General features: G+C 43.3%; 1 protein-coding gene across 2 annotated transcripts; it reads right to left on the bottom strand.

Annotated features, from left to right (window-relative positions):
* Window positions 1–2,027: 2,027 nt before the first annotated feature.
* Window positions 2,028–11,117, bottom strand: GPR83 (G protein-coupled receptor 83). 2 transcript variants are annotated; one of them, XM_063095871.1, is made up of 4 exons: window positions 10,731–11,117; window positions 7,072–7,197; window positions 5,036–5,169; window positions 2,028–2,652 (listed from the first exon to the last, which is right to left on the bottom strand). In XM_063095871.1, exons 1-4 carry the CDS (start codon window positions 11,115–11,117, stop codon window positions 2,028–2,030), a joined length of 1,272 nt encoding a protein of 423 aa, XP_062951941.1. The 2 variants fall into 2 exon arrangements, with proteins under 2 accessions (XP_062951941.1, XP_062951942.1); XM_063095872.1 differs by lacking the exon at window positions 7,072–7,197.
* Between the last annotated feature and the right edge of the window lie 12,513 nt (window positions 11,118–23,630).

Genomic DNA, 23,630 nt, shown 5'->3' with positions numbered 1-23,630 from the left:
TATTAAGACTGGGGAAGTTTACAATAAACTACTTTGGAAAAACTCAAATTTCATACATTTCACACTCACAAATACAAATCACTTTTCGCTCTGAGGCCCACAGGAAACGTGGGGAAGGGGGCAGACCTACGGGGCCATCGGTGGGTCCTTCTCCAGGGAAGGGTTTCTCTGGGACTCAGCAGTGAAGCTCTCCCTGTGAGTCCCAGAGCAGGACAAACTTGTGTCTTTGCTGCCTGTTCTCATTCTGGATCATAGAATTTCTATGGCAGCATTAAGATGACACCAATAGCTACTTCCTGACACCACAGAGACAATAAGTATAGGCACATGAGCCATTTGGCCTGAAAAACCCACTTGGGGATCCCTATGGACTTAGAACAATCTCTGCCCCATGAAAGTCACTTTTGTATCCACTGTACAGGAGATGATTTTTTAAAATCTCGTATATTGAAAAATTTCAAACAAACCCATAAATAGAACCTTGGGTGTTCATTACAGAGAGGCAAACGATGTGAACAAGCTCAGTTTCAATTAGCATCCAAGAGATGTAAGTGAATCTTGGACAAATGTCTTCCCCCTCAAACCTCAGTTCCCCACTCAGCTCCATAGCCATGCTTTGCTTTCAGGATCTACTTGGGGCTAAAGAACACCTAAAACAGTGTGACGAGAGCAATTGTTTAGAGCTGGTGAACTGAGCTCGATTCTGCCTGACACGTTTCTCTTCTGGGTGACAGTGAGTCACTCAGGAAGGATGGAAGGTGATGAAAACCATCAGTCTCTGGAATGGGATTTCTCTGGCATGTTGGGCCCTTGAGAAATAAAGCTCCTTAAGGATCCCATAGGTTTCTGTAAGAGACATATGAACCACTAGGATGATGTTGACAGCAAGTCTTCTTTCAAGAATTGGTGTGGGAAAAAAAACATCCCTCATTATTCAGACAACACAGAGAAATGGCCTGTCTAGACAGCTTGAGAGGATGAGCTGTCTAAGCACAATTATTTCCAGCATATTGGAAAGCCTGTTCCCTCATCTCCTGTGAAAACAGAACAACGTTCCACCACCTCTTGTTTCTGTGTGATCGCGAGAGACGAAGAATTGTGCTTCGTGGCTGAGTTTTGTTCCTGGCTCATCTGAGGAGAGTTCCTTCAGCCAGGCCCTTCCCACCACCGGCTACAAGATGGGGCCAGTTCTGCCAGCCTGGTGACAGTCTCCACCTTGGGTTCCTCTTTCACCTCCTCATCAACTCTTCTGGCAGACGCCCCTCCTGGGAGAGGGGCTTGGATGCACTCTGTCGTGCCCGTTTCTTGCTGATCATTATAATCTTAATGGAGAATGAAGAAAGGTGCACACATAGACAGGGAAAAGTCACGAATAAACCCACAGCACATTGATGGAAGTTTTCACAAATGGATAGAATAATGGGGTGATTTTTATATCCTTCTCTGTGTTTTTCTAAATTTTTTAAAGTGGTAATAATAATGTCCCTGTTTTGAGGAACCCATATCGGTCCTTTCTTGTCAGGTATAGGGCCAGGCTGTTGAAGACTTGTGATTCATCCTGGTCCAATGACTTCAGAAAGTGATGCATGTAAACCTCGTGCTCACTCTGGCTTATTGTCACAGTGGCCGATGACCCTGTTTGTAGCAGAGCTCTGTGCATCTGGGCCAGCCACACCCAAAGCATGACTCAGGTTTCCTTTACGGATGCTCAGCAGCAGGAAGGGTTGCAGTTGCAGTTGACTGACGGCCCCCAGCCGGGCCTAAGCTGTCCTCAGCTCTCTTGTTCAGGGAACGAGGGTGCCACGCTGCACAGCGGTTCTTAGATAGGAGTTTATGAGCACAGCTCTAGTTGGTAGTTGCCTTTTAGTTTTCACATCAAAGGGGCTGGGAGGCTGGGCAGAGTTTCCTAGGAACTCAAGGCTTCTGCAGGATCTTGTTTCCAGCACTGTGAAGACCGTGGATGAGAGGACAGGCTCTTTCCCAGCCTCAGGTGGAGACATCCCTCCCCTGCCTCTTCTCAACCTCCTCTAACTCATTACCACAATGGGTTCCACAGAGGACAGGTCTGTCTTCCCAGACTGGAGTTGGGAGGAGGGCAAGAAGTTATCAGCTAGTGGAGCCCTCCGGCGATTGCTTTTCTCTGTCCAAGCTACCCTGAAGGAAGGGACCGGAGAGGGTGGCCTGTCCTCCTGAGGCTTGGGTGAGCTTTGGCACATGCTCAGTAGTGCCTTTAGCTCGACTCTGAAGTTCTCATTCAGCCAGCAGTAGATGAAGGGGTTGTAGCAGGTGCTGCTCATGGCAAACCAGTGGAAGGCAAAGTACAGGGCATTGTTGGTGCGGATGACCTTGCTGGACAGGAGGAGGACATAGCAGTTGAGGGGGAACCAGCAGAGGGCGAAAAGGACCACCACCAGCATCAGCATCTTGATGGTCTTCTTCTTCTTGCGCCGCAGGGCGAGGTACTGCTCCGTGGTCACGTCGCCGATCGTGTTGCAGAGCCACAGCTTCTTGGCCACACGGGCATAGGCCACGGAGATGATAAGGAGGGGCAGGATGTAGAGCAGGATGAAGGTGGCCAAGTCCAGGTACTTCCAGAAGAGGTCAGCTGGCTCGGGGAAGTCTGGTAGGCACAGAGAGCGCACAGTGTCCTCACTGGGGACAGGAGAGAAGGAGAGAGGAGAGGGTGACAGAGAGGAGGTATTAGTGCGGAAAGTCTTCATCCAAGAAGCTCTGTTCTCCCCTTCACTGGGCTCCTGCGGCATCCCTCTGGTATAGCGCTTTTGATGCTATAGCCTAATTATCTGATTACATTTCTGTCCCCCCTCCCCCACACTAGGCTGGGAGTTCTGTAAAGGTACAGAACACACCTGAATCTCTCTGTCTCCTTTTGACCTTGTATTATTCCTAGCCCATAGTAGAGACCTGGTAAATATTTGTTGAATGAATGAATGAAACACTAGTGTTCCTTATGAGAAAACTAACTCATCCTTAAGGAAATCTTAAGATTTCCCCATTGAACTACCTTCCCATTGCAAAAGGAAATTAAGGAATGAAGAAAAGAAATGATGGGATTTCAGAACATGAGTTGTAAAGCCTGAACTAATATTCCTTTGGCCACTTAGGTAACCAGTATTTATTTTATATGAAATGTACCCCAGTCCTCTTCACCCTTCTTAGGGAGATCCATGTGGCACGTTGCTCTTGTTATATGTGCTGGTGGCCATCAGTGGTGAAAGAAGGAGAAAATTCCCTTTGCTTTTGTTAGCAAAAGAAAAAAAAATGTCCTCTATGTGTGAGGGTAGATGGGGAGTCCGAATATTGGGGGGTCTGGGTGTGTGGTTCATTCCAATATCCTAAAGTTTGAGGAGAGGGCCTTTATAAATCAGTTGAAATCGGCCTTCAGGTCTTGTTCTCCTGGCTCTGCTTTTGTCATGGGAGCATGTGCATGGGTTTCGGGTGGGGCAGCACATGGCTACTGTGGCAGACACTGGCAGCACAGCGTCTGAATGCCCTCGGATCCCTTACCAGTCTGGAGCACCAGCCCCCCAGCTCCTGCCTGCCCGGCCAGGAGCAGCTGGCACCTGTGATCTTCTAGGTGCCTAGGTCTACCCTAGCGCCACAGAAGACCCTTCCCACAGATTCACAGAGCCAGAAGTGGCTGGGAGTTTCTGTCTTCCCCAGGATGGCCCAGAACCAATCACCAACAGATGAAAGAACATGAAAGCCCAGCTCCCTTACCTCAAGGTGGGGAAAACTCTGTATTATCAGCTTTCCCCAGAGCCCCCTGTGGAGCAGGTGCAGCTTCCCCTGAAACCCCATGCTTCCTTGGCCTCTCCCCCTCCCCCATCCCACCTCCCCACCCTTTACTCCTCACTCCTGGGAGCACTGCCTTTTTTAACTTTTTAATTAATTATACATGTTCACGGGACAAAGAACTGACCATCAGCACCTGTGCCCAAGATGTGATGATCAGGTCAATACCATCAGCATGCCCACCATGACAAATTGCAATTATCCCCGGTCCCCCACCCAACCTCTCCCCAACACTCCCCCTGGCAGGCAGTCGTAGGTCTGTTCTCTCCCTCTGCAAGTCCAGTGCACCACTGTGGTCTTTCTTGCCTTCCTTCTTTCTCTCTTAGCTCCCACTTATAAGTAGGACATGCTGTATTTTGCCCTCTATGCCTGGCTTATTTTACTCAACATATTTTCTCCAAGCTCATCCGTGTTGCTGCAAATGGCAGAATTTCATTCTTGGAGCACTGCCTTGATAAGTCATTTGCACATGTCTCTGTCTTTATCTCAGGACCTGTTTCTAAGGAACCTCATCTAGAACATCTAGAAAATGATGAAAATCACTCTAAGGTCATTCATTCATTCATTCATTCAGTAAATATGTATTGAGAGCTTGTGATGTGGCGACAGGAAGTAGGTGTTGGGACCACTGAAGTAGCAAATCAGAAACAGGACCAGCTCTTCCCAAACTTACAGTCTAGTGGGACAATCACTTTTAATGATCTAGTTTAAATGTTTAAAACCTGAGTGTTTGAAAGAAAGAAATTCTCATTCTGATATGATCAAGAAACCTGAATAGGAGGTGGGGGGAAGTAGAGAAGCCTGCTTCAGATACACACACGCATACATATTTTGTTTCTGGGTTGTGTGAGAGAATTTAAACCTTGCTCATTTTAATTGAGGCCTTGGTGAATCCTATCTCAGTGTGTGTGACTACACGCCCCCTGGTGACAGAAGCTGATAATTACTGCCTTGTCTTTGCAGACAAACTGGAAAGGGAATGAAGAAGCTAAAGTTGTTGAAAAGAAAAAGAGAGAAAGCAGAAAAAATGCAGAGGATACACATGGACCAGGAAAGAAGCAAAGAAAAGGGCTGAGAGAGGCAGGTACTCGTTACTCTGAGGGTTGTGGATCCAGAGGGGGCTCAATTTCCCTTTGTCAGGTCCTGGTCAGTGCTGACTCGGAAGAAGGCATGAGACGGGCTTTGCTGAATCCGCAAGCTGTTCCCTCCTAATCCATCTCACCTGTACTTGAAGGTAAATAATTTCTGGCAGATAGCATGTGGGAGAGAAAAGAATGTAGCCATGGTCCAAATGACAACGATGTAGATGACGCCCTTTGTGATTGAGATCCGGGGTTTTAACGGATGCATGATGACCTGGAAAACAATCACATTGCATCACTAGCTGAAGAAGTTCTGAATGAGAAATCCAACCGATGCAGCTCACTTGTCACATAGACAGGTCCTATCTACAAAGTCAGGTACGCTTTACATTCATTATTGAGCCCTTGAGCTGTACCAGTAGCTGGGGGGGAGGGTCCAGCCATGCCCACCCCACAGCCCGCCTCCAGAGGTGAAAACAAGATGTCATCTGGACTCAGAGACTCCTGGCAGTTAAAATGCCTTCTGGTCAGGCAGCCAGGGTGCAGTGAGAGGACCAAAGAGGGGTCAGGAAGGGGATCTGCTTGCATGGCACACACAGAAAAACTGGCAGGGGAGCAAGCCCATGGTCAGCCTCGACCTCCTTGGGATCTGATCTCGTCTTCACACAACTCTAGACCTCTTAGGTTATGAGGAGTTCTGAGAGAGTCTGAAGGTGACAGATATGGACAGAAAATGCTCACCACTTGTCATAGAAAACTGCATTAACACTTATTTGGGAGCTCACAACATCGTCTACTAAAATTGCAATGGGACCCAGCTTTCATGTGCCTATGATAAAGCCAGTGTTGTAGGCTTTGGGCTGAGATGCATTTTGGAATTGCCACCGCATGTCAGTCTATGCTCCTAAAAAGTTTAAAGACTTGAGAATTTAACCTTTTTGGGGGGCAGCTGGCTGGTACAGGGATCTGAACTCATGACCTTGGTGTTATAACACTGCAGTCTAACCAGCTGAGATAACCGGCCAGCCAAGACTTAGGAATTTAAAAGCATCCTCATTTTAAGATGGGAAACATTATTCCTTGCAAGAGGCATTTTGGGATAGGTGAGCCCAGGGTCAGAGGCAGAGGTCATAAAGAGCTGCCACTGCAGCTCAGGATGCCATCACAGGACACATTGGACGTTCTGCCTATGTCCTGAGGACTATTTTTTTTTTTTTCACCCAATGTTTTCAAGGTTTTACAGGAGGAAGGGATGAGGCTCCAGAAGCTGCCTAGCATGTCTTCATTCTGGACATTGCCATCTCTGCCCGTCACACTCCTTCTGTATTCAGATTGCTAAAAGGGGTGGCAGCCTGGGGCAGAGGCTCAAATACCACTCAGGGACTCTGTTGGCTTTGGGACAGGGCCCCATGTTTGCGAACATGTCATGGCAATGTGGTCAACGTGAGCAAGACTTATCCCTGATCCTCAGACCCACTCCCAGCTGTGTTAAATGGGGATAAGCATAGGCCAGGAAAAGGTAATCCAGAGCTCCTCTTATTCAATTAGAAGGGAAGGTTAAGAAAAGGCAGGAAATATTTGTATGCAAATTTTCACACTTTGCTCTAAAGCATCTGCAGTAATATATAAAGAGTTTATTTTTACAAAATTATGGCATTTCAGAGATAGAGATCTCAAAGTTTGGCTAGTCCAATTCCTTACCAGATGCATGCATCTCCTCTACAACATCCCTGTCAAGTTGTCATCCAGACTTTGTTTATATGTGGCTGGTGACATGAAATTCATTGCTTCCCAGGCAGTTCTGTATGCCTTTGGACATGTCTATTAGAAAATTCTTCCTCATATTGAACTGCCTCCTTGAATTTGCATCTTTTGTAGCCTCCTATCCCTTGGTCCTTGTTGCACTTCTTGGTGCTACTCAGAATAGAGCCTGTCTTTCTTTGTCACATGGTCCTTATGATACTGGTCTTGTAGGTTCCTTTGTCTCTTCTCAAAGCAGGGTGGTCTAGTGATTGGAGCATAGGCTTGGAGCCAGACAGACCTCAGTCTCAACTCCAGCTTCATCATTCATAGGTACGTGATCTTGGGAAAGCTACAGATACGCTTTTCTGAACCCCCACAAGCCCCTGGAAAGCAAAGCCAGAGAGGGAAGGATAGGTGGGATAGGTGCCCTCACCTGGTGGCGGTCTACAGCAATGGCCGTCAGTGTCAGTGCTGAGACGTGCAGCGAGCAGTATTGAGCAAAGCGGCTGACATGACACATGCCCTTCCCGAACACCCATGTGCTGTTCACAAAGCGGACCTGGAGATGAGCCCACAGAGGTCAGGAGTCAGACAGGCCTTAACTCTGACACCCATCCACCCAGTGATCCTTGAGTCTGAGGAGCACGCCCTCCAGAAATCTCTCCCAGCTCCTCCCTTCTTTCCCTGTACGATGCTGAATCATGGGTCCTACGTGATTTTCTCCAGCACAACTCATTCTCATTCATTCAGTTCACAAACTCCGATCATGCTGCTTGGACTGGCCCCATTAGGTGCCAGGAGAGCTTGGGAAGGATGTGGGCTTTGGAGTTGGACTTTCTACCTCTAATAGTTTCTTGCTGTGAGACCTTGGGCAAGGTACATAACTTCTCTGAACTTCAGTTTCCTCATTTGCCAAAATAAATAAATAAAATAAGCTGCAAAATCTATCTTTTACCTTATAGGCTTAGCGTAAGGATTAAATTTTAAAAAGTCTCTAAAGAGTAGAACACAATGTCTGGCAGATTTTTAGAAAGCTATTATTAGAAATAAATAGCAGATATTTTTATGTGTAATGATAAAATTCATTCTTCGCCTGTATGAGTGAGTTCAGTCTAGTGGGAAAGGCACATTTGAAAAGTCACAACATAGCATGTGGGCTGTGCTAGCAAATCTTGGCTAAAGTGGCCTTGCAACTCATATCAGCCCCTTGCTCTAACCAACTGAGCTAATGGCCAGCCATAGCAGCATTTTTTCTTCACCAAAGATCAGATTGTTGCCTCCCTCCTGCTTAGAATCATCATGGCTCTCAGGACAAAGCCAGATGCCTTAAGCAAGTATTATGAGTACCCAGGTGCATTCATAGCGTGGCCCCAGCCTTCCTTTCCAGCCACCTCCGCTTGTCCCCCCACCTCCCCCCACCGCCCACTCTCCGCTGCGCCTCTTGTCTCTGCTGCTGCAGCAGCACTGAGTGGCTCAATGTACCCTCAACACACCGTGAACTTGATGCCTCCTCACCTTTGTTCTCTCTGGGCCCTCTGTCTGCACTGCGCATTCATCTTGACGCAGGAAATCCCCACTCATCCAGGTCCCACTGAAATGGCAAGCTTTGTGAAGTCTCTTTTGACCCTCTGGTGGGACTCTGGTAGGTCAGAAAGAAAGACTCCCTCCTCCAGCCTCCACCACATGCTGTGTATGTCTCTACCATGGGAACTGTAAGTAATTGTTTGCTTTTCTCTTAATGGCTGGAGCCAAGCTTCATGCTGACTGTGGTGTATAAAGTGGATAGGGAGGGAGCCCAGGGAGAAAGGACACTGTCACCAACCAGCTGAAGGCAGGACACCTTTCCCAGCTGGGGAGACTGTGTTTAGCAGACTGAGGGGCGAGAAGACCCTCCCCCCAACCTTTTCCCTCTCCCTAGTTGCCAGCACCTTGTAAGCTCTAACAGGAATTTGGACTGGGGTAGTACCATGGGTCAGGTACAGGGGACAAACTGCTTTGGCTCATCCTGGAGAGGGTACTGGGTTCTCAGGACCTTGACATCCTCTTTCTTGCAGGAGAGCCTCCAGCGCATGGGTTACCGGCTCTCAGCCGTAGCCTGGCCTTGGGTCTGTGGCCTCCCCACCTTCTCTCCTCTGTCTGCTACACATCCAGTCCTGCATCCTGGCTCTGGGCAGCAGCACAAAGGCTATGTCCTGAGGCCTTTCAGTTCCCATCCCGGGTGGCCCAGCCCAACCCCAGCATTGCAGAGTCTCAGGTCACAAACCAAGGCAGGAAGGCTGGCCAGTTAGCTCAGTTGGTTAGAATGTGGTATTAATATCACCAGGGTCAAGGGTTCGAATCCATGTATTGGCCAGTCACCAAAAAGAAGAAACCAAGGGAGGAGCCAAGGGGAGCCAGAGATGACGTTTTCTCATGCTTTTAAGACAGCACAGTATTTGGAAGCTCTTTTGTCCTTGGTTAGAGCCCAGAGGATCCTGACTGGCCATCAATAGGTTAGATGTAGGCTGGAAGGAGAACAGGAAATGTTCATTGTTTGGAGTAGTGGAAGCTAAACATGGTTGTCCAAGAATGCTCCTCCAACGCCCCACTACTCCAAGTTGTATGACTGAGTGGACAGACCACTAGATTTAAGTTAGGGGATGTAATTCTTATTCTGGCTCTGCCAATTACTAGGCAGATGGCCTTGGACAAGGGATTAAACCTCTCTGTGCCTTAGTTTCCTCATCTGCAAAATGGGAGTAATGTTCTCATAAGTGAGGACAAGAGATAAAATATAAGAGTACTTTTAAAATGTAAGGCTTGGAAAGACATTTACACAATTAGATGGACTTGTAGGGGTTCATCTTCTTTTTGCTTGACTGTCATTTTGGGTTGTGTGTGTAAAAGAGAGAGAGACAGACACAGAGGAATGAATAGTCCTGCTTTGATAATAATTTAAATAATAATAAATATTTCAATAATAAATAAAAATAATGAATTGAAAAAAATGTAACTCATGCTATAGAAACAAACTATCCTTATGATTGCTCAGTTCTCAGCCCTCACAGTTCCAAAGCACCCATGAGAAATGCACCCTCGAATCTAATAGAAACAGAAATGACACCACTATTGCCCAGCAGCAGGTCTTGGACCAGAAGCCATCAGCCACCCATTTACAGGTGCCTGGCCTGCCCCAGCTCTGGGCCCAAGCCCACCTCCTCCTCATTTCTTCCCTGACACAGACCTCATACACAGCCTCATCGACAAACCAAAGAAGGGAAATACAATTTAAATATGCAGTTTAGGAAAAATGCACTAAAGTTTCCATTAACAATTAGCAATTGTTTGGCATTTCAGTGGTAGCACAAAGCAGCAACCCATGAGGGCAGGGGCAGGGGGGTAGCATTTAATAAGCTGCATTTCAGAGGGAGGGGAGGTTACCTAATAATCTTTGCTGACATTTACTTCGATTTACTGCTGATTACAAGCAAGCTCATACCCAATGAGATTAAACAGGAAATAGTCCCTCATTTGCAGCTGCCTGCAAACACTTGATTTATTGACCCAATGCCACAGTCTGCGAAAGCTCTGGCTTAAGGGATGATAAGAGAGGAAGAAGGGCAGGGACGTGAGAGAGAGAAGGAGAGAGAGAGAGAGAGAGAGAGATGGAAAAACAAAAGCACATAGGGACTGACAGGAAGAAGAGACAGGTGAGGGGCGGCAACACGGGGACCGTCACGGAGAGACAGAGATGGAGACACAGAGGTAGAGACAGAAGAAAGACAGAAAGACTTGAGAGAGAGACAGAGACTGACAAAGATAAACCAAGGTGAGAGTTGAACGATGAGAAACGAGATAAGAGAGTGAGAAAGAAAAGAGACTAAGAGATGACGACTGGAAGACAGAAGCAGAGGAGACAGAAACGAGGGGGAAGAGAAATGGTGGGGGGGGGGGACAAGACAGAGAGGGAGAGAGACGGAGAGAGAGAGAGAGAGAGAGACGGGGAGACAGAGAGACACAGAGAGAGGACGACAACGGGGGAGAGGGAGTGGAGAGATGAGGAAAAGAGACAAGAGGGCGACTGAGCAGGACGAGCCCGGCCGGCGTCCCTACCAAAGTGAACGGGGTGTTAAGCAGCGTGATCATGATGTCGGCGACGGCCAGGTTGACGATGAAGAGGCTGGTGGCCGAGTGCATTCGCTGGTTCTTGAAGATGACATGACAGACCAGGACGTTGCCAAAGAGCGAGAAGACGATGATGCCGGAGTACGCGGCGATGAGCAGGGCTTTCGCCGTGGGCTTCTGGGACTCGGCGCCGTAGCGCCTCCTGCCCGCGAAGTTCTGCCAGTCGGAGAAGGTGTAGTTGTCCCAGGAGAAGAAGCGCGAGGCGTTGGGCACGGCCGGGGCGGCCTCCAGGCTCTGCTCGTCGGCCCGGCCCTCGGGGCGCTCGGTGGCCCGCACCAAGGGGAGGAGGAAGAGCAGCAAGAAGCGAGGGAGCATTTTGCAGGAGCCGCTCCCCGCCGGGCGCGGGGCGTGCAGCCGGGTGCGGGGAGCCGAGCGCGCCCGGGCCGTCCCGCGGAGCGAGCCCTGGGTCGGCCGCCGGGCGCTCGTCGCGGCACTTTTCTATCTCTGCTCCCACCCGGCTGCCGGCGAGCGCCTCTGCCTATTGGGCAGCGCGGCGTCTCTCGCGGCGACCGTGACGCGCGCCGGCTCTGCCGAGCCTCGCCCCGCACTCCGTGCCCGGCGGCTGCCCCCGCACCCAGCCCGCTCCCGCTCCCGCTCCCGCTCCAGCATCAAACTCCTGCCGCAGGGCTGCAAAGGCTCCTTCTCTCACACGCACGTTCGCTGGGCTCCTGCTTAGTCTCTTGTAAAGGAAGCCAGAAGGCAGGTGGAAGGAGCTCATGGGGGCGGGTGAGGATAACGTGGGATCTTACTGCCGAGACTGGGGCTGCCTGGGTCTCCCTGTTCAGTGACAAAGATAAATAATATTTGATTCCATCTCAGCTTTAGCCTGGGCACAGTTTCAATACTGAGGAGGATCACTGAGTCCTGGCCGTTCCGGGAACAAGGCACACCATGAAAAAGAGACGTTAGGGTTTCTCCAAGCCCCTTGAGTATCCAGACTTCAGACGCGCCGGAAAGCTTACTAAAGGCTTACTATTTCTCTGACAGCCCCCAGGAATGCAGTGTGGGGAGTTGTGTTTTTCAAGGAGACTCTTTAAAGCAGTTTTCCTGACAGGATCAAAGAATCAAAGGAAATAAGGAGCTTAGCTGTGCACCCCCTTCTTGGGTGATAGTGAGTTTTCTGCCTTGGGCGTGTTCGAAGCTCTATCTGTAAGGGGTATTATGACCCATGCTGTTTCTTGTCGTCCCACCCCACTTCTCCAGGAAATCTTGCTATCTTGCACACCTGCTTCCACCGCCACTGTGAAGCCTCTCCCAGTCACCCGTCCCCAGAAACACACAGCCCGAGCCTGTGGTTAAAACCATGGGCTCTGGAATCAGGGTCTAATCACAGCTTTGCCACTTCCTAACTGTGGGATCTTGGGCACATTATTTAACTTTTCTAGCCTTGGTTAAAAGCTTTCCTTTTTACTGTATGTGGGGGTTTTCAGAGACCCCTGTATAGATCTCCTATCTCATTCCTCTCTGGTGCAGAAGATGCTGCAGTTGGTTGACTGCTTGTAACTCAGTCCCAAAGGTCCAGCAGGAGACAGTTAGGTCATAGAGGAGGGAGAAGAGGGAAGATGGAGATCTCCATAAGGAAGGAATCATGGTACATTCACAGACATGGAGGCAAATATGAGTATGGCACATTTAAGAACTGTAGGAATACAAAATAGCTAGAGTGTGTTACACAAGGAGATAAGTGGAGACAGAGGGCTGCAGAGGGCCTCATCGATCATGCTGAGGATTTCAGCAGTTTCCTGAGGGCAATGGGAATTCGTGGAATGGGAATTCATGGAAAGGTTTTTCATTCAGAAGAGACTGACATGATCCGGCTTGCATTTTAGAAAGAACACTCTAGCATCTGAGAGGAGAATACAGGGACTGTGGCTTGAGGCATGAGGCAGACTGTGGCTTTGAAGTCTGCTCAAGTGATCCAAGAGCAGAGGGGAGACCTGAGTCAAGGTGCTGGCAGGGGAAGGAATCAGACTGATAGAGACTGGAGGGAGGAATCAAGGAAGATTGCCGTTTGCAGTTTGGTTGAAGTCAAACACAAAAACACAAAAGATCCTCCTTTGCCCTTAACCCCTTGTAGACCTTTTAGCCTATCTCCATTGTTTTATTAGCCAAGTTCCAAGAAGTCCACTCTTGTCTCTAGTTTTTCACCTCACATTCACTCTTCAAGCAACTGTGTCTGGGGAGAAGATGGCAAGTAGATGTTCCTCAGTTCTGTAGATGAATTTGGTGGGTCCCACAGGATTATGTGGTTAGAATAGGAGATTATGTATGTGACTGACCCAGGAAAAGAGACAGGGTGCCAGGCAGATGAAATAACAGATACTTAGCTTCAGGAAATAAACCAAGAGACTGCCTGTAAATATGTAACTCAAGGGCCTGCGTAGACTTGACACTCCATCAAGATGACTTGGACCATCTCAGGGAAGCAAGCTGGAATGTGGTGGTAATTTAGAAAACAGAATCCTAGTCAATCCAATTGTGCCATGTGGAGAAAATGAGCAGAAGAGGGCTAGCGAGCATCAAGCAGAGAAGGAAGTCAGAGGTGCGCAGTGCCCTTCCAGGCACTCTTTCCAAGTACCCTGCTTGGGGCTCTGCAGCAGGTAAATTCTTCATCTGGGCCACCCAACTAATGCCTTTGCTATGGTTCCTTGCTCATTATGCCCACCTTGCCAGGTGTGAGGGCATTCATGCTAGGTGCTGAAACTCTCTCTCTCTGAAAGAGGAGGTGAGGTGTTTTTGTTCTTAGCTTTCCCCAGAAGCATATCCTGAGACAAAGATTCTAGTGCAAAGGTTTATTTGGGAAGTGAAGGCGAACATCTGAAGGGAAGTGGAGAAGTGAGACAAGGAAAGGAAGGTGGACAATAAAGAGTGTGCAGTCACGCCAGCTGCTACTCTGGGTGACTGGAGCTTTATTGTTCTTGTAAAGCCAGTGTAAATAAAGCATAGACATCAGCTATCCAAGCCAATGGGTGAGGGTGCTGGGGTATCTATACATCAACTCCTATCAATCATTGGTTGAAGGCTTCTCCCAGGGGTGTGCTAATTCTCCTGAACTTATGGCTTCCAGTTGGCCAGGCCTGGGCCTCCTGGCATTCCCAGCCCAGCTCCACTGCCCCCAACTTATCTTGAATTTCTGGAATAACCCAGTGTTTAATGAAACAAGAACATCTCCCCACCTTACTCCACACTAAGGATAAGCTATTAAAAGAAGTTCTTTCTTCAGAGGCCTTTCTGGTCCTATAAATTACTATTGCTCTTACTAAGGAGTTATGGAAAGACACAGCTGCACTTACAGAACGAACTATCTCCTTCATTTGTACATTCTGAATGAAACGAAGGACATTGTTTATAGTTAGTATGTGCCAAATAGTAATTGTATTTTTACAGCTCTAGTAATTGTTACACACATGCCAAAGAGCAGAGTTTAGTGTTGAATCTCTCAAATGGACTGGAATCAAAAAAAGAAAAATCACTTTACAAGTATTTTAATAAAAATGAGACAAAGAGTTGTAGAATAATGATATCACACAGAGGCCTTAAAAAGAGGTTTTTTGAGAGCATCACCACATCAATATTTCTGACACTACAAACAACGTGCCTTTAACACCTATATTGTTAACGGAAAAGGTCCTACTTGAGTTAAAAATTCATCATATTCACAATTCCCTTCTAGTACCAATCACAGCAGCAGAAGGGAAGAAAGAGCAATTAGCACAGTACCAGGAGTATGATAGACACTCAAAATTTGTTTAATTGCACAGGTTGGATGTCATCATACTTGAATTACAAATGAACCAATTAGGCCTGAAATACCAAGTACAGATGAAGATATGTTCAAATGCAATAAAAACAGAGTGCATGAGCAGGCTAAGCTAGGAATTGCTTTCCGAATTTAGGTACCCTGGAGCCATGGAGTCAACTATTTAGGATAAGTAAAGGAAGTACACCCAAGCTCCAATTTACAGTTTGTGGCCCCAAATTAAATTGTAAGTTGCTTCAACCCATAATGTAGATAAACGGTAGAATCAGTTGTACCACAGAATTGCTAAGTTAAAATTTTTGGTGTCCAGGGTGCCATTCTGCATTGCCTGCTCCTCTTGAATTAAATATCCTCCTGCGTGATCTCAGCCAATGCCACTGGTTTAACCGTCACTCACCAATGACTCCAAAACCTGTATCTCTACTTAACCACCTCTGTTAAAATCTGTATTTTCACTACCAAATGAATGTTTTCACCTAGAATACCCACACACACTTAAAATTTAGCAAGCTCCAAACTAAACTCACTATATATTGCTCTTCCTTCACTTTCTTATACTTGCACCTGCTCCTTTTGCTATTCACTTCCTCACCATGGTTAGAATCTTGGAGTCATCTCACACCCCACCAACTTCATGAGGCTATGTTTCTGTTTCTCTTTCTAGAACCATCCTCTCCACCAGCCAAGGGCCAGAAAAACTCTTCTGTATTCTTCAAGACCCAGCTCAAATGTTGTCTCCCCTCTGAAGACTCTTTGACTACCTTAATTGCCACAACCACAGAGCAAGCTGTCAGTATCCCAAAATTTACTCTTTTAGATGTGCTCCCATAACATTTGATTCCTTCTCTGATATTGTACTCCCGTTGTAGTCTCATTATTTGCTACACATCTGTCTTTCCCACTGTCAGCTCTTCCAGGACAGGAATTTTCTTATTCTTAAATGTTACTTCCTACAGGCTAGTGTAATACCCAGACAGGGGAAATGGCAGGATTTTGGTAGAGATACTGGACTTGGAATCAGACAACCTGAGATACAAGTCTTAATTTCTCTGAAATTTCTCCTTTATCCAAACAGTAGGATCGTGGGACTTATCTAACCACTTAAAATTATGTACCTCCATTTCTTATATGCAATATAAAACCTACTTTCTGTGAAAATAACTTTTCTGGTTCTTTTGCTGGTTTACCACTTAAAATGAGAATTTCTTCATTACATCTCAGAAGGGGCAAAGAGAAGATACAGTTCCTCTAGTAGGTAGAGCAATGGAATTAATATTTTAAGAAGATTTTCTATAATTCTGTAGGGTCAGTCATATTTCTTAGCAATCGCTCTAATTCTATGCTCTTAATTACTATTGGGCTATTTTTTTTTCTACTTCCCTTTTATTTCAGCTGTGTGCATTTCTTCAAATCAGATCTCAGGATGCTAAAGATGATAATTAACTATGATATTTAAGCCATTTGACTAGTGTTGCATCTTACAGAGGGGGAAATGATGATTAAAGTGGGTGGTTTTGTTTTGTTTTGTTTTGAACAATACCGAGTAAAAATTTTGTTAAAGATCTTTCTAGAAAGCATCACCGGATCTGTAACTGATTTTCACAGGATGTAAGCAATAGCTATCATTGATCTTATGCTCTACTGAAAGATGCTTTAATAAGATTTCTTTTGAATCACCACTTGAGCATTAATTTTGAGCAACAGGCAAAGAAACATCTTTTTTTTTCATATTACTTTTACACTGATTTCTATCTCATAAAGTTATTTGGCTTGCAGGCAATGTAACAAAGGAAGGTTTTATGTGCCAGGACTGTGCTAAGTACTTTAAAAACACCATTACACCGAATCACAAAGCCCTATAAGGTAACATTTTTATCTAATTAAATGGAGAAGTACATGTTCAGAGACTTGCATAAATCACATAGCTATAAAGGCTGGAGGATTGAAGCCCAGGTTTGACTGACCAACAATCTCACCATTAGCTTTTGGATGAAGAAGATTTTTAAAGCCTATGGAAGAAAGGAAGAAACCTTTTACAGTGCATTTCACAAAATCAAGTAAATGACTAGGTATTGGCTAGGTTGCAGTGAAAGTGGTAGTCTCATGTTGCTGGTGAGAGTAGAAATGAATATATCCTTTCTGCAAAGCAATCTGGCAAAATTGTCAGAAGCCTTAAAATGATTCAATCTCCTTTACCTGGAATTCTATTTTTTGGACCCTATCCTAGCCTGAGAAGATAATCAGAATGTGGTCAAAAATGCATGTATAACTGATAGGATATTTGATTTAAAAAAGAGTCCTTCTTGTATATAATATATATATGCAGATTAAATGACACAATATCTAGAATTTGCTTCAAAATAATCTGGACCAGGGGAAGGAAAATGGATTGAAACTGAATGATGGATACATGTAAGTTTATTATACCATATCTCTGTATAAAAATATCTAATAATGTTTATGTAAAAAGATGATTCCATCAAATGTTATTTATTATATATTATAATATCATATAAAATATAAAATTATAAATTATATTGTAATAAATATATGATATATAAGTATATAAATAATATATAAAATTATATATTATAATATTATAATAAATAATGCTGATGGAATTGTTAATTACATATTATGCTGTGGCATTCCACAGGACAAAATATTATGCACCCATTAAAAAGGATGTTTTTGAGAAAAGTTTAGTAATGTGGAAAATTCTCTCAGAATAAAATAAGTATGATATGAAACTGATAAAATTTAATTTCAATTATGTAAAAAGAGTTAAAGGAAGTATACTAAAATGTTAATAGAATTGTGATTTTCTTCTTTATGTTCTTTTGTATTTTTCAATTTTTTCACAGATACCATTTAAACTAAGAAAAAGAGTTTTTTATAGTCAGAAAAAAAACAAAAACAAGCAGTTTACAGAGGAAAACAGTCAATCTTTACTTACAATATGTTCCTTATTATTGTCACTGTCAGAGATGGGTCACCGGTCTGCTCAGCCAACTGAGCCAATCTGACCAGGGTGGCAATTTTTGGTTATATGTAAGAGGTTTTTGGCAGACAGGAGATTGACTCATTGGCTTTGTAATTTACAGTCTATGCCTCTACTGCAAAACACAGCTGCTATAGTTTGAATGTACCCTCCAACACTCATGTTGAAATTTAGTTGCTGTTGTGATGGTATTAAGAGGTGGGACCTTTAAGAGGTGATGAGGCCATGAGGGCTCTGCCCTCATGAATGGATTACTATCATTATTGCAGCAGTAGGTTCCTGGTAAAAAGGATGAGTTTGGCACCCTTCTTCTCTCTTGCTCTCTTGCCCTTCCACCTTCCACCATGGGATGATGCAGCAAGAAGGTCCTCACCAGATGAGGGCCCCACAACTTCAGAACTACATAAAAAATTTATTTACTTTGTAAATTACTCAGTCTGTGACAGAAAGCAGGAGCCCACATGGCCATGACCCAGGGAGGCCCAGGCAGGCAAAAACCCTAAACAGCCCTCCACCACACCTGCAGAGAAGGCAGGAGCCGGCACCACTGTGACTGGGGGGGATGGCCCACAACAGCCACCTCCACAGCTTCTACTGCTGCAAGGACAGCTTGCTACCAGAGTAGCAGCCATGACCACCATGCAGGTGGCCCGCTGCACATTTGACTGCATTGATACCAGGAGAGTCACTAGAGGATCCTGGGGGAAAAAAGGAGGAAGTCTTTCTCCTCAAAGTCCACTTTAGAGTAATAGAAGAAACAAATAATCTACCAGATGACCAGAAATTAATGTAGAGATAGTAGAACTACAAAAACAAACAAACAAACAACAACAACAAAAAAAACAAGTAAATATGACACCACCAAAGGAATATAGAAATTCTTAAGTACCAGACCCTATAGAACAGGAAACACTTAAAATGACTGAAAAGGAATTCTGAGTAACAATCTTAAGGAAAGTCAATGAGATAAGAGAAAACTCAGTTGGACAACACAATGAAATGAGAAAAAATATCCAGTAGAGGAAGAAGGAAATTTACAAAAAGATTAGTACCTTAAAAAAGAATGTAGCAGAATTCCTGGAACTGAAGGGCTCATTCAATGAAATAAAAAACACAACCAAAAGCTTAAACAGCAGATTAAAGTAAGCAGAATAAGGAATATCTGATCTAAAAGACAGTCTTTATGAAATAACCCAGGCAGACAAAACAAAGGAAAAAAGAATTTTAAAAAATGAAGAAAGTCTAAGGGAGCTAGCAGACAACCTTAAGTACACAAACATCAAAATCCTGGGTGTTCCAGAAGGGGAGGAGAAGGGTGAAGGAATTGAAAATGTATTCAATTAAACAGTAACAGAAAACTTCCCAGATATAGTAAGAAACACACACTTTCAGATCCATGAACCTCAAAAATCCCCAAACAGATTCAATCCAAAAAGATCCTTTTTAAGACAAATTATAGTGAAATTGGCAAAGCTCAGAGACAAAGAAGTAATCTTAAAAGCAGTAACAGAAAAATGTCAAGTCACTTATAAAGGAGTCCCCATCAGACTAACAGCAGACTTCTCAACTAACACTCTATAGGCAAGAGGAAGATGAGATGACATATGCAAAATACTAAAAGAAAAAAACTGCCAGCCAAGAATACTACAGCCAGCAAGCCTATCCTTCAGAAATTAGAAATAGTGTATTTCCCAGTCAAACAAAAACTGTGGGAGATTATCACCATACAACCAGCCCTGCAAGAAATTCTCAAGAAAGTCCTGCATCTGGAATCTGAAAAATAACAATCACTATCACGAATACACAAAAAAGAACAAAACCCACTGGTAAAACACAAATGCAAATAAGAAAGAAAAAAAGAACTAAATCTTACCACCTCAAAAAGTAACAAACATTGAAGATGAATAATAAAAGGGGAGGAAAAGAACAAAAGATATTTAAAACATCTAAACAAAAAAGTGATAAAATGCCAAGAGTAAGACAATACCTCTCAGTAACAACCCTAAGTGTAAATGGATCAAACTCTCCACTCAAAAGATACAGATTGATGGACTGGATTAAAAAGCCAGATCCAACTATATGCTGTCTTCAAGAGACTCACCTCAACTGTAAAGATGCACACAGACTAATAGTGAAGGGATGGAAAAAATATACCATGCAAATGGAAACCAAAAATAAGCAGGAGCAGCTATTCTTATATCAGATAAAATAGACTTTAAACTAAAAACCATAAAAAGAGACAAAGAAGGCCATTATATAATGATAAAGGGATCTATCCAGCAAGAAAAATAATCACAAATATATATGTACCCAACACTGGATCACCCAGATATATAAAGCAAACACTACTAGACCTAAAGAAAGAGATAGACCCAAACATGATGATAGTGGGGGACCTGAGCATTCCTCTCTAAGCATTGGACAGATCATCCAGGCAACAAATCAACACAGAATTTAAACAACATTTTAGACCAACTGGACATGGCAAGTATCTACAGAACATTTCATCCAATGACTACAGAATACACATTCTTCTTGTCAGCACATGGAACATTCAACAGGATAGACCATATGTTAGGTCACAAATTATGTCTCAACAACTTTATAAAAATCTAAATCATCTCAAGTATCTTTTAAGATCAAAACGGATTAAAACTAGAAATTGATAACAAGTGAAATTCAGAACACTATACAAATACATGGAAATTAAACAACAGGCACCTGAATGAACTATGGGTCCAAGAAGAAATTAAACAGGAAATCAAAAAATTTCTGGAAACCAACAATAATAAAGACGCATCATATCAAAACCTGTGGGATACTGTAAAAGCAGTATTAAGAGGAAAGTTTACTGCAATGAATGCTTACATCAAAAGAATAGAAAGATTTCGAATAAAAAACCTAATGCCACACCCCTAAGAACTAGAAAAACAAGAACAACCCAATCCCAAAGTTAGTAGATGGAAAGAAATAAAGATCAGAGCAGAGCTAAATGATATGGAAATCCAAAAAGCTATTCAAAAGATCATTGAAACAAAAAGTTGGTTTTTCAAGAAGATAAACAAAATAGAAAAACCATTAGCTAGATTAACAACACACACACACACACACAAAGAAACAAAAACACAAAAATCAGAAATGAAAAAGGAGATGTTACAATCAATATCACAGAAATACAAAGACTCTTTAGAGGCTACTACAAACTATATGCCAACAAATTGTAAAACCTGGAAGAAACAGATAAATTTCTGGACACACAAACTACTGAGACTGAACCAAGAAGAAATGGAAAGCCTGAACACACCAATAACAAGCAATGAGATGGAAGAAGTAATCAGCAGTCTCCCAACAAAGAAAAAACCAGGACAAGATGGCTTTATTGCTGAATTCCACCAAACCTTTAAAGACAAATTAATACAAATTGTCTTCAAACTATTCCAAAAAATTGAAACTGAGGCCACCCTCCCAAACTCATTCTATGAGGCCAGCATCATCTTGATACCAAAACCAGACAAAGATACAACAACAAAAAAAGAAAACTATAGGCCGATATCTCTAATGAACATAGACCCCAAAATCCTAAACAAAATACTAGCAATCAGAATACAACACCACATCCAAAAAAATTATACACCATGATCAAGTGGGATTCATCTCAGGGATACAAGGATGGTTCAACATATACAAGTCAATAAATGTGATACACCACATCAACAAAATCAAGGATAAAAACCATATTATTTTCTCAATAAACACAGAAAAAGCATTTGAAAAAAACTCAACATCCCTTCATAATAAAGCCTCTCAGCAAATTATAGAAGGAAAGTATCTCAACACAATAAAAGCCATTTATGATAAGCCCACTGCCAATTATCATCCTGATGGGACAGGAACAAACCAGACAAGGATGCCCACTCTCACCACTCCTATTTAACATTGTATTTATTGGAAGTACTAGCCAAAGAAATAAGGCAAGAGAAAGAAATCAAGGGCATCCAGATTGGAAAGGAAGAAGTCAAACTGTCCCTGTTTGCAGATGGCATGATCCTATATATAGAAAAACCTAGATGCTACCAAAAACTCTTAGAGCTGATTAACAACTTCAGTAATGTTCCAGGATACAAAATCAATGCCCCCAAATCAGTAGCATTTATATTCTCCAATAATAAACCATCAGAAAAAGAAGTCAAGAAAGTAAGCCCATTTACAATAGTCAGCAAAAAAATAAAACACCTAGGAATCAATTTAACCAAGGAGGTGAAAGATCTGTACAAGAACTACGAATCACTACTGAAAGAAATCAAAGACACAAAAAGGTGGAAAGACATTGTATGTACTTGGATTGGAAAAATCGTTGTGAAAATATCCATACTTCCCAAAGCAATCTACAGATTCAATGTAATCCCCATCGAAATACCAATGACTAAAACAATCATAACATTCATATGGAACAAAAAAGACCCCAAATAGCCAAAGTTGTCATGAGTAAAGAATAAATAAATAAAGCTGGGGACATTACACTACCTGACTTCAGATTATACTATAAAGCTATAGTAACCCAGACTACATGGTATTGGCATAAAAACAGACACTCGGACTAATGAAACCAAATAGAGAACCCAGAAATCAACCCACACACTTATAGACAACTGATCTTTGACAAAGGCAAGAAGAACACATATTGGGGAAAAGAGTGCCTCTTCTATATATGGTGCTGGGAAAATTGGACATCCACATGCAGAAGAATGAAACTAGACCTGCACCTCTCACCATATACCAAAATCAACTCAAAATGGATTAAAGACTTAAATATAAGACCTGAAACTATAAAACTCCTAGAAGTAAACATAGGGGAAACACTTCAGTAAGTATGACTGGGCAAAGATTTTATGAATAAGACCCCAAAAGCACAAGCAAATACATAAAATAAATGGGATTATATCAAACTAAAAAGCTTCTGTACAGCAAAAAAAAAAAAAAAAAAAAAAAAGAGAGAGGAAAGACAACCCTCAGAATGGGAGAAAATATTTGCAAACTACACATCCAACAAGGGATGAATATCCAGAATATACAAGGAACTCAAACAACCTAACAGTAAAAAGACAAATAACCCAATTAAAAAATGGGCAAAGGAGCTGAATAGAAATTTTTCAAAGGAAGACATTCAATTGGCCAACAGGTACTTTAAAAAATGCTCAAAATCACTAATCATTAGAAAAACGCAAATTAAAACCACATTGAGATATCATCTCACCTCAGACTGGCTATAATAAAAAAGACTGAAAATAACAAATGCTGGTGAGGATGTAGAGAAAGGGGAACTCTCCTACACCACTGGTGGGGCTGTAAATTAGTAAAGCCATTATGGAAAACTGTATGGAGGTTTCTCAAACACCTACAGATAGATCTACCATCTGATCCAGCAGTCCCACTTCTGGGTATATACCCAAAGGAATGGAAATCATCATGTCAAAGGGACAAATGCACTCCCACGTTCATTGCAGCTCTGTTTACAATAGCCAAGATATGGAATCAACCTAAACATCCAGTGACAGATGACTGGATACGGAAAATGTGGTATATATACATAATGGAATACTACTCAGCCATAAAAAAGAATGAAATTCTACCATTCATATCAACATGGATAAGCTTGGAGAAACTATGTTAAGTGAAATAAGCCAGGCACAGAGGGAAAAATACCGCATGTCCTTACTCATAACTGGAAACTAAGAGAAAGAAGGAAGGGGAAAAAAAGACCACAGTAGTGTGTTGGACTTGCAGAGGGAGAGAACAGAACTAAGGCTTGGGGTGGGATTGGGGGAGAGGGGTTGGGGAGAGGTTAAGTGGGGACACATGGAAAAATTGCAATCTGAGGTGGTGGGCTTGATGATTATATTGATCTGATAATCACAAATATGTATAATCAAATAAATAAATAAAATTACCCAGTCTGTGGTATTCTGATATAGCAACACAAAATGGACTAAGACAACAGCCATTTGTGTTTGAGACATATTTCTATTGTCAAGGAGTGATGGTAAAGTTAATAGCTCTGCTTTACTTC

This window comes from Cynocephalus volans, chromosome 4 (assembly GCF_027409185.1).
Source record: "Cynocephalus volans isolate mCynVol1 chromosome 4, mCynVol1.pri, whole genome shotgun sequence".
In the NCBI taxonomy this organism is placed as follows: Eukaryota; Metazoa; Chordata; class Mammalia; order Dermoptera; family Cynocephalidae; genus Cynocephalus; species Cynocephalus volans.
Note: the sequence above shows the minus strand (reverse complement) of the source record. Positions and strands in the feature narration are given on the sequence as shown.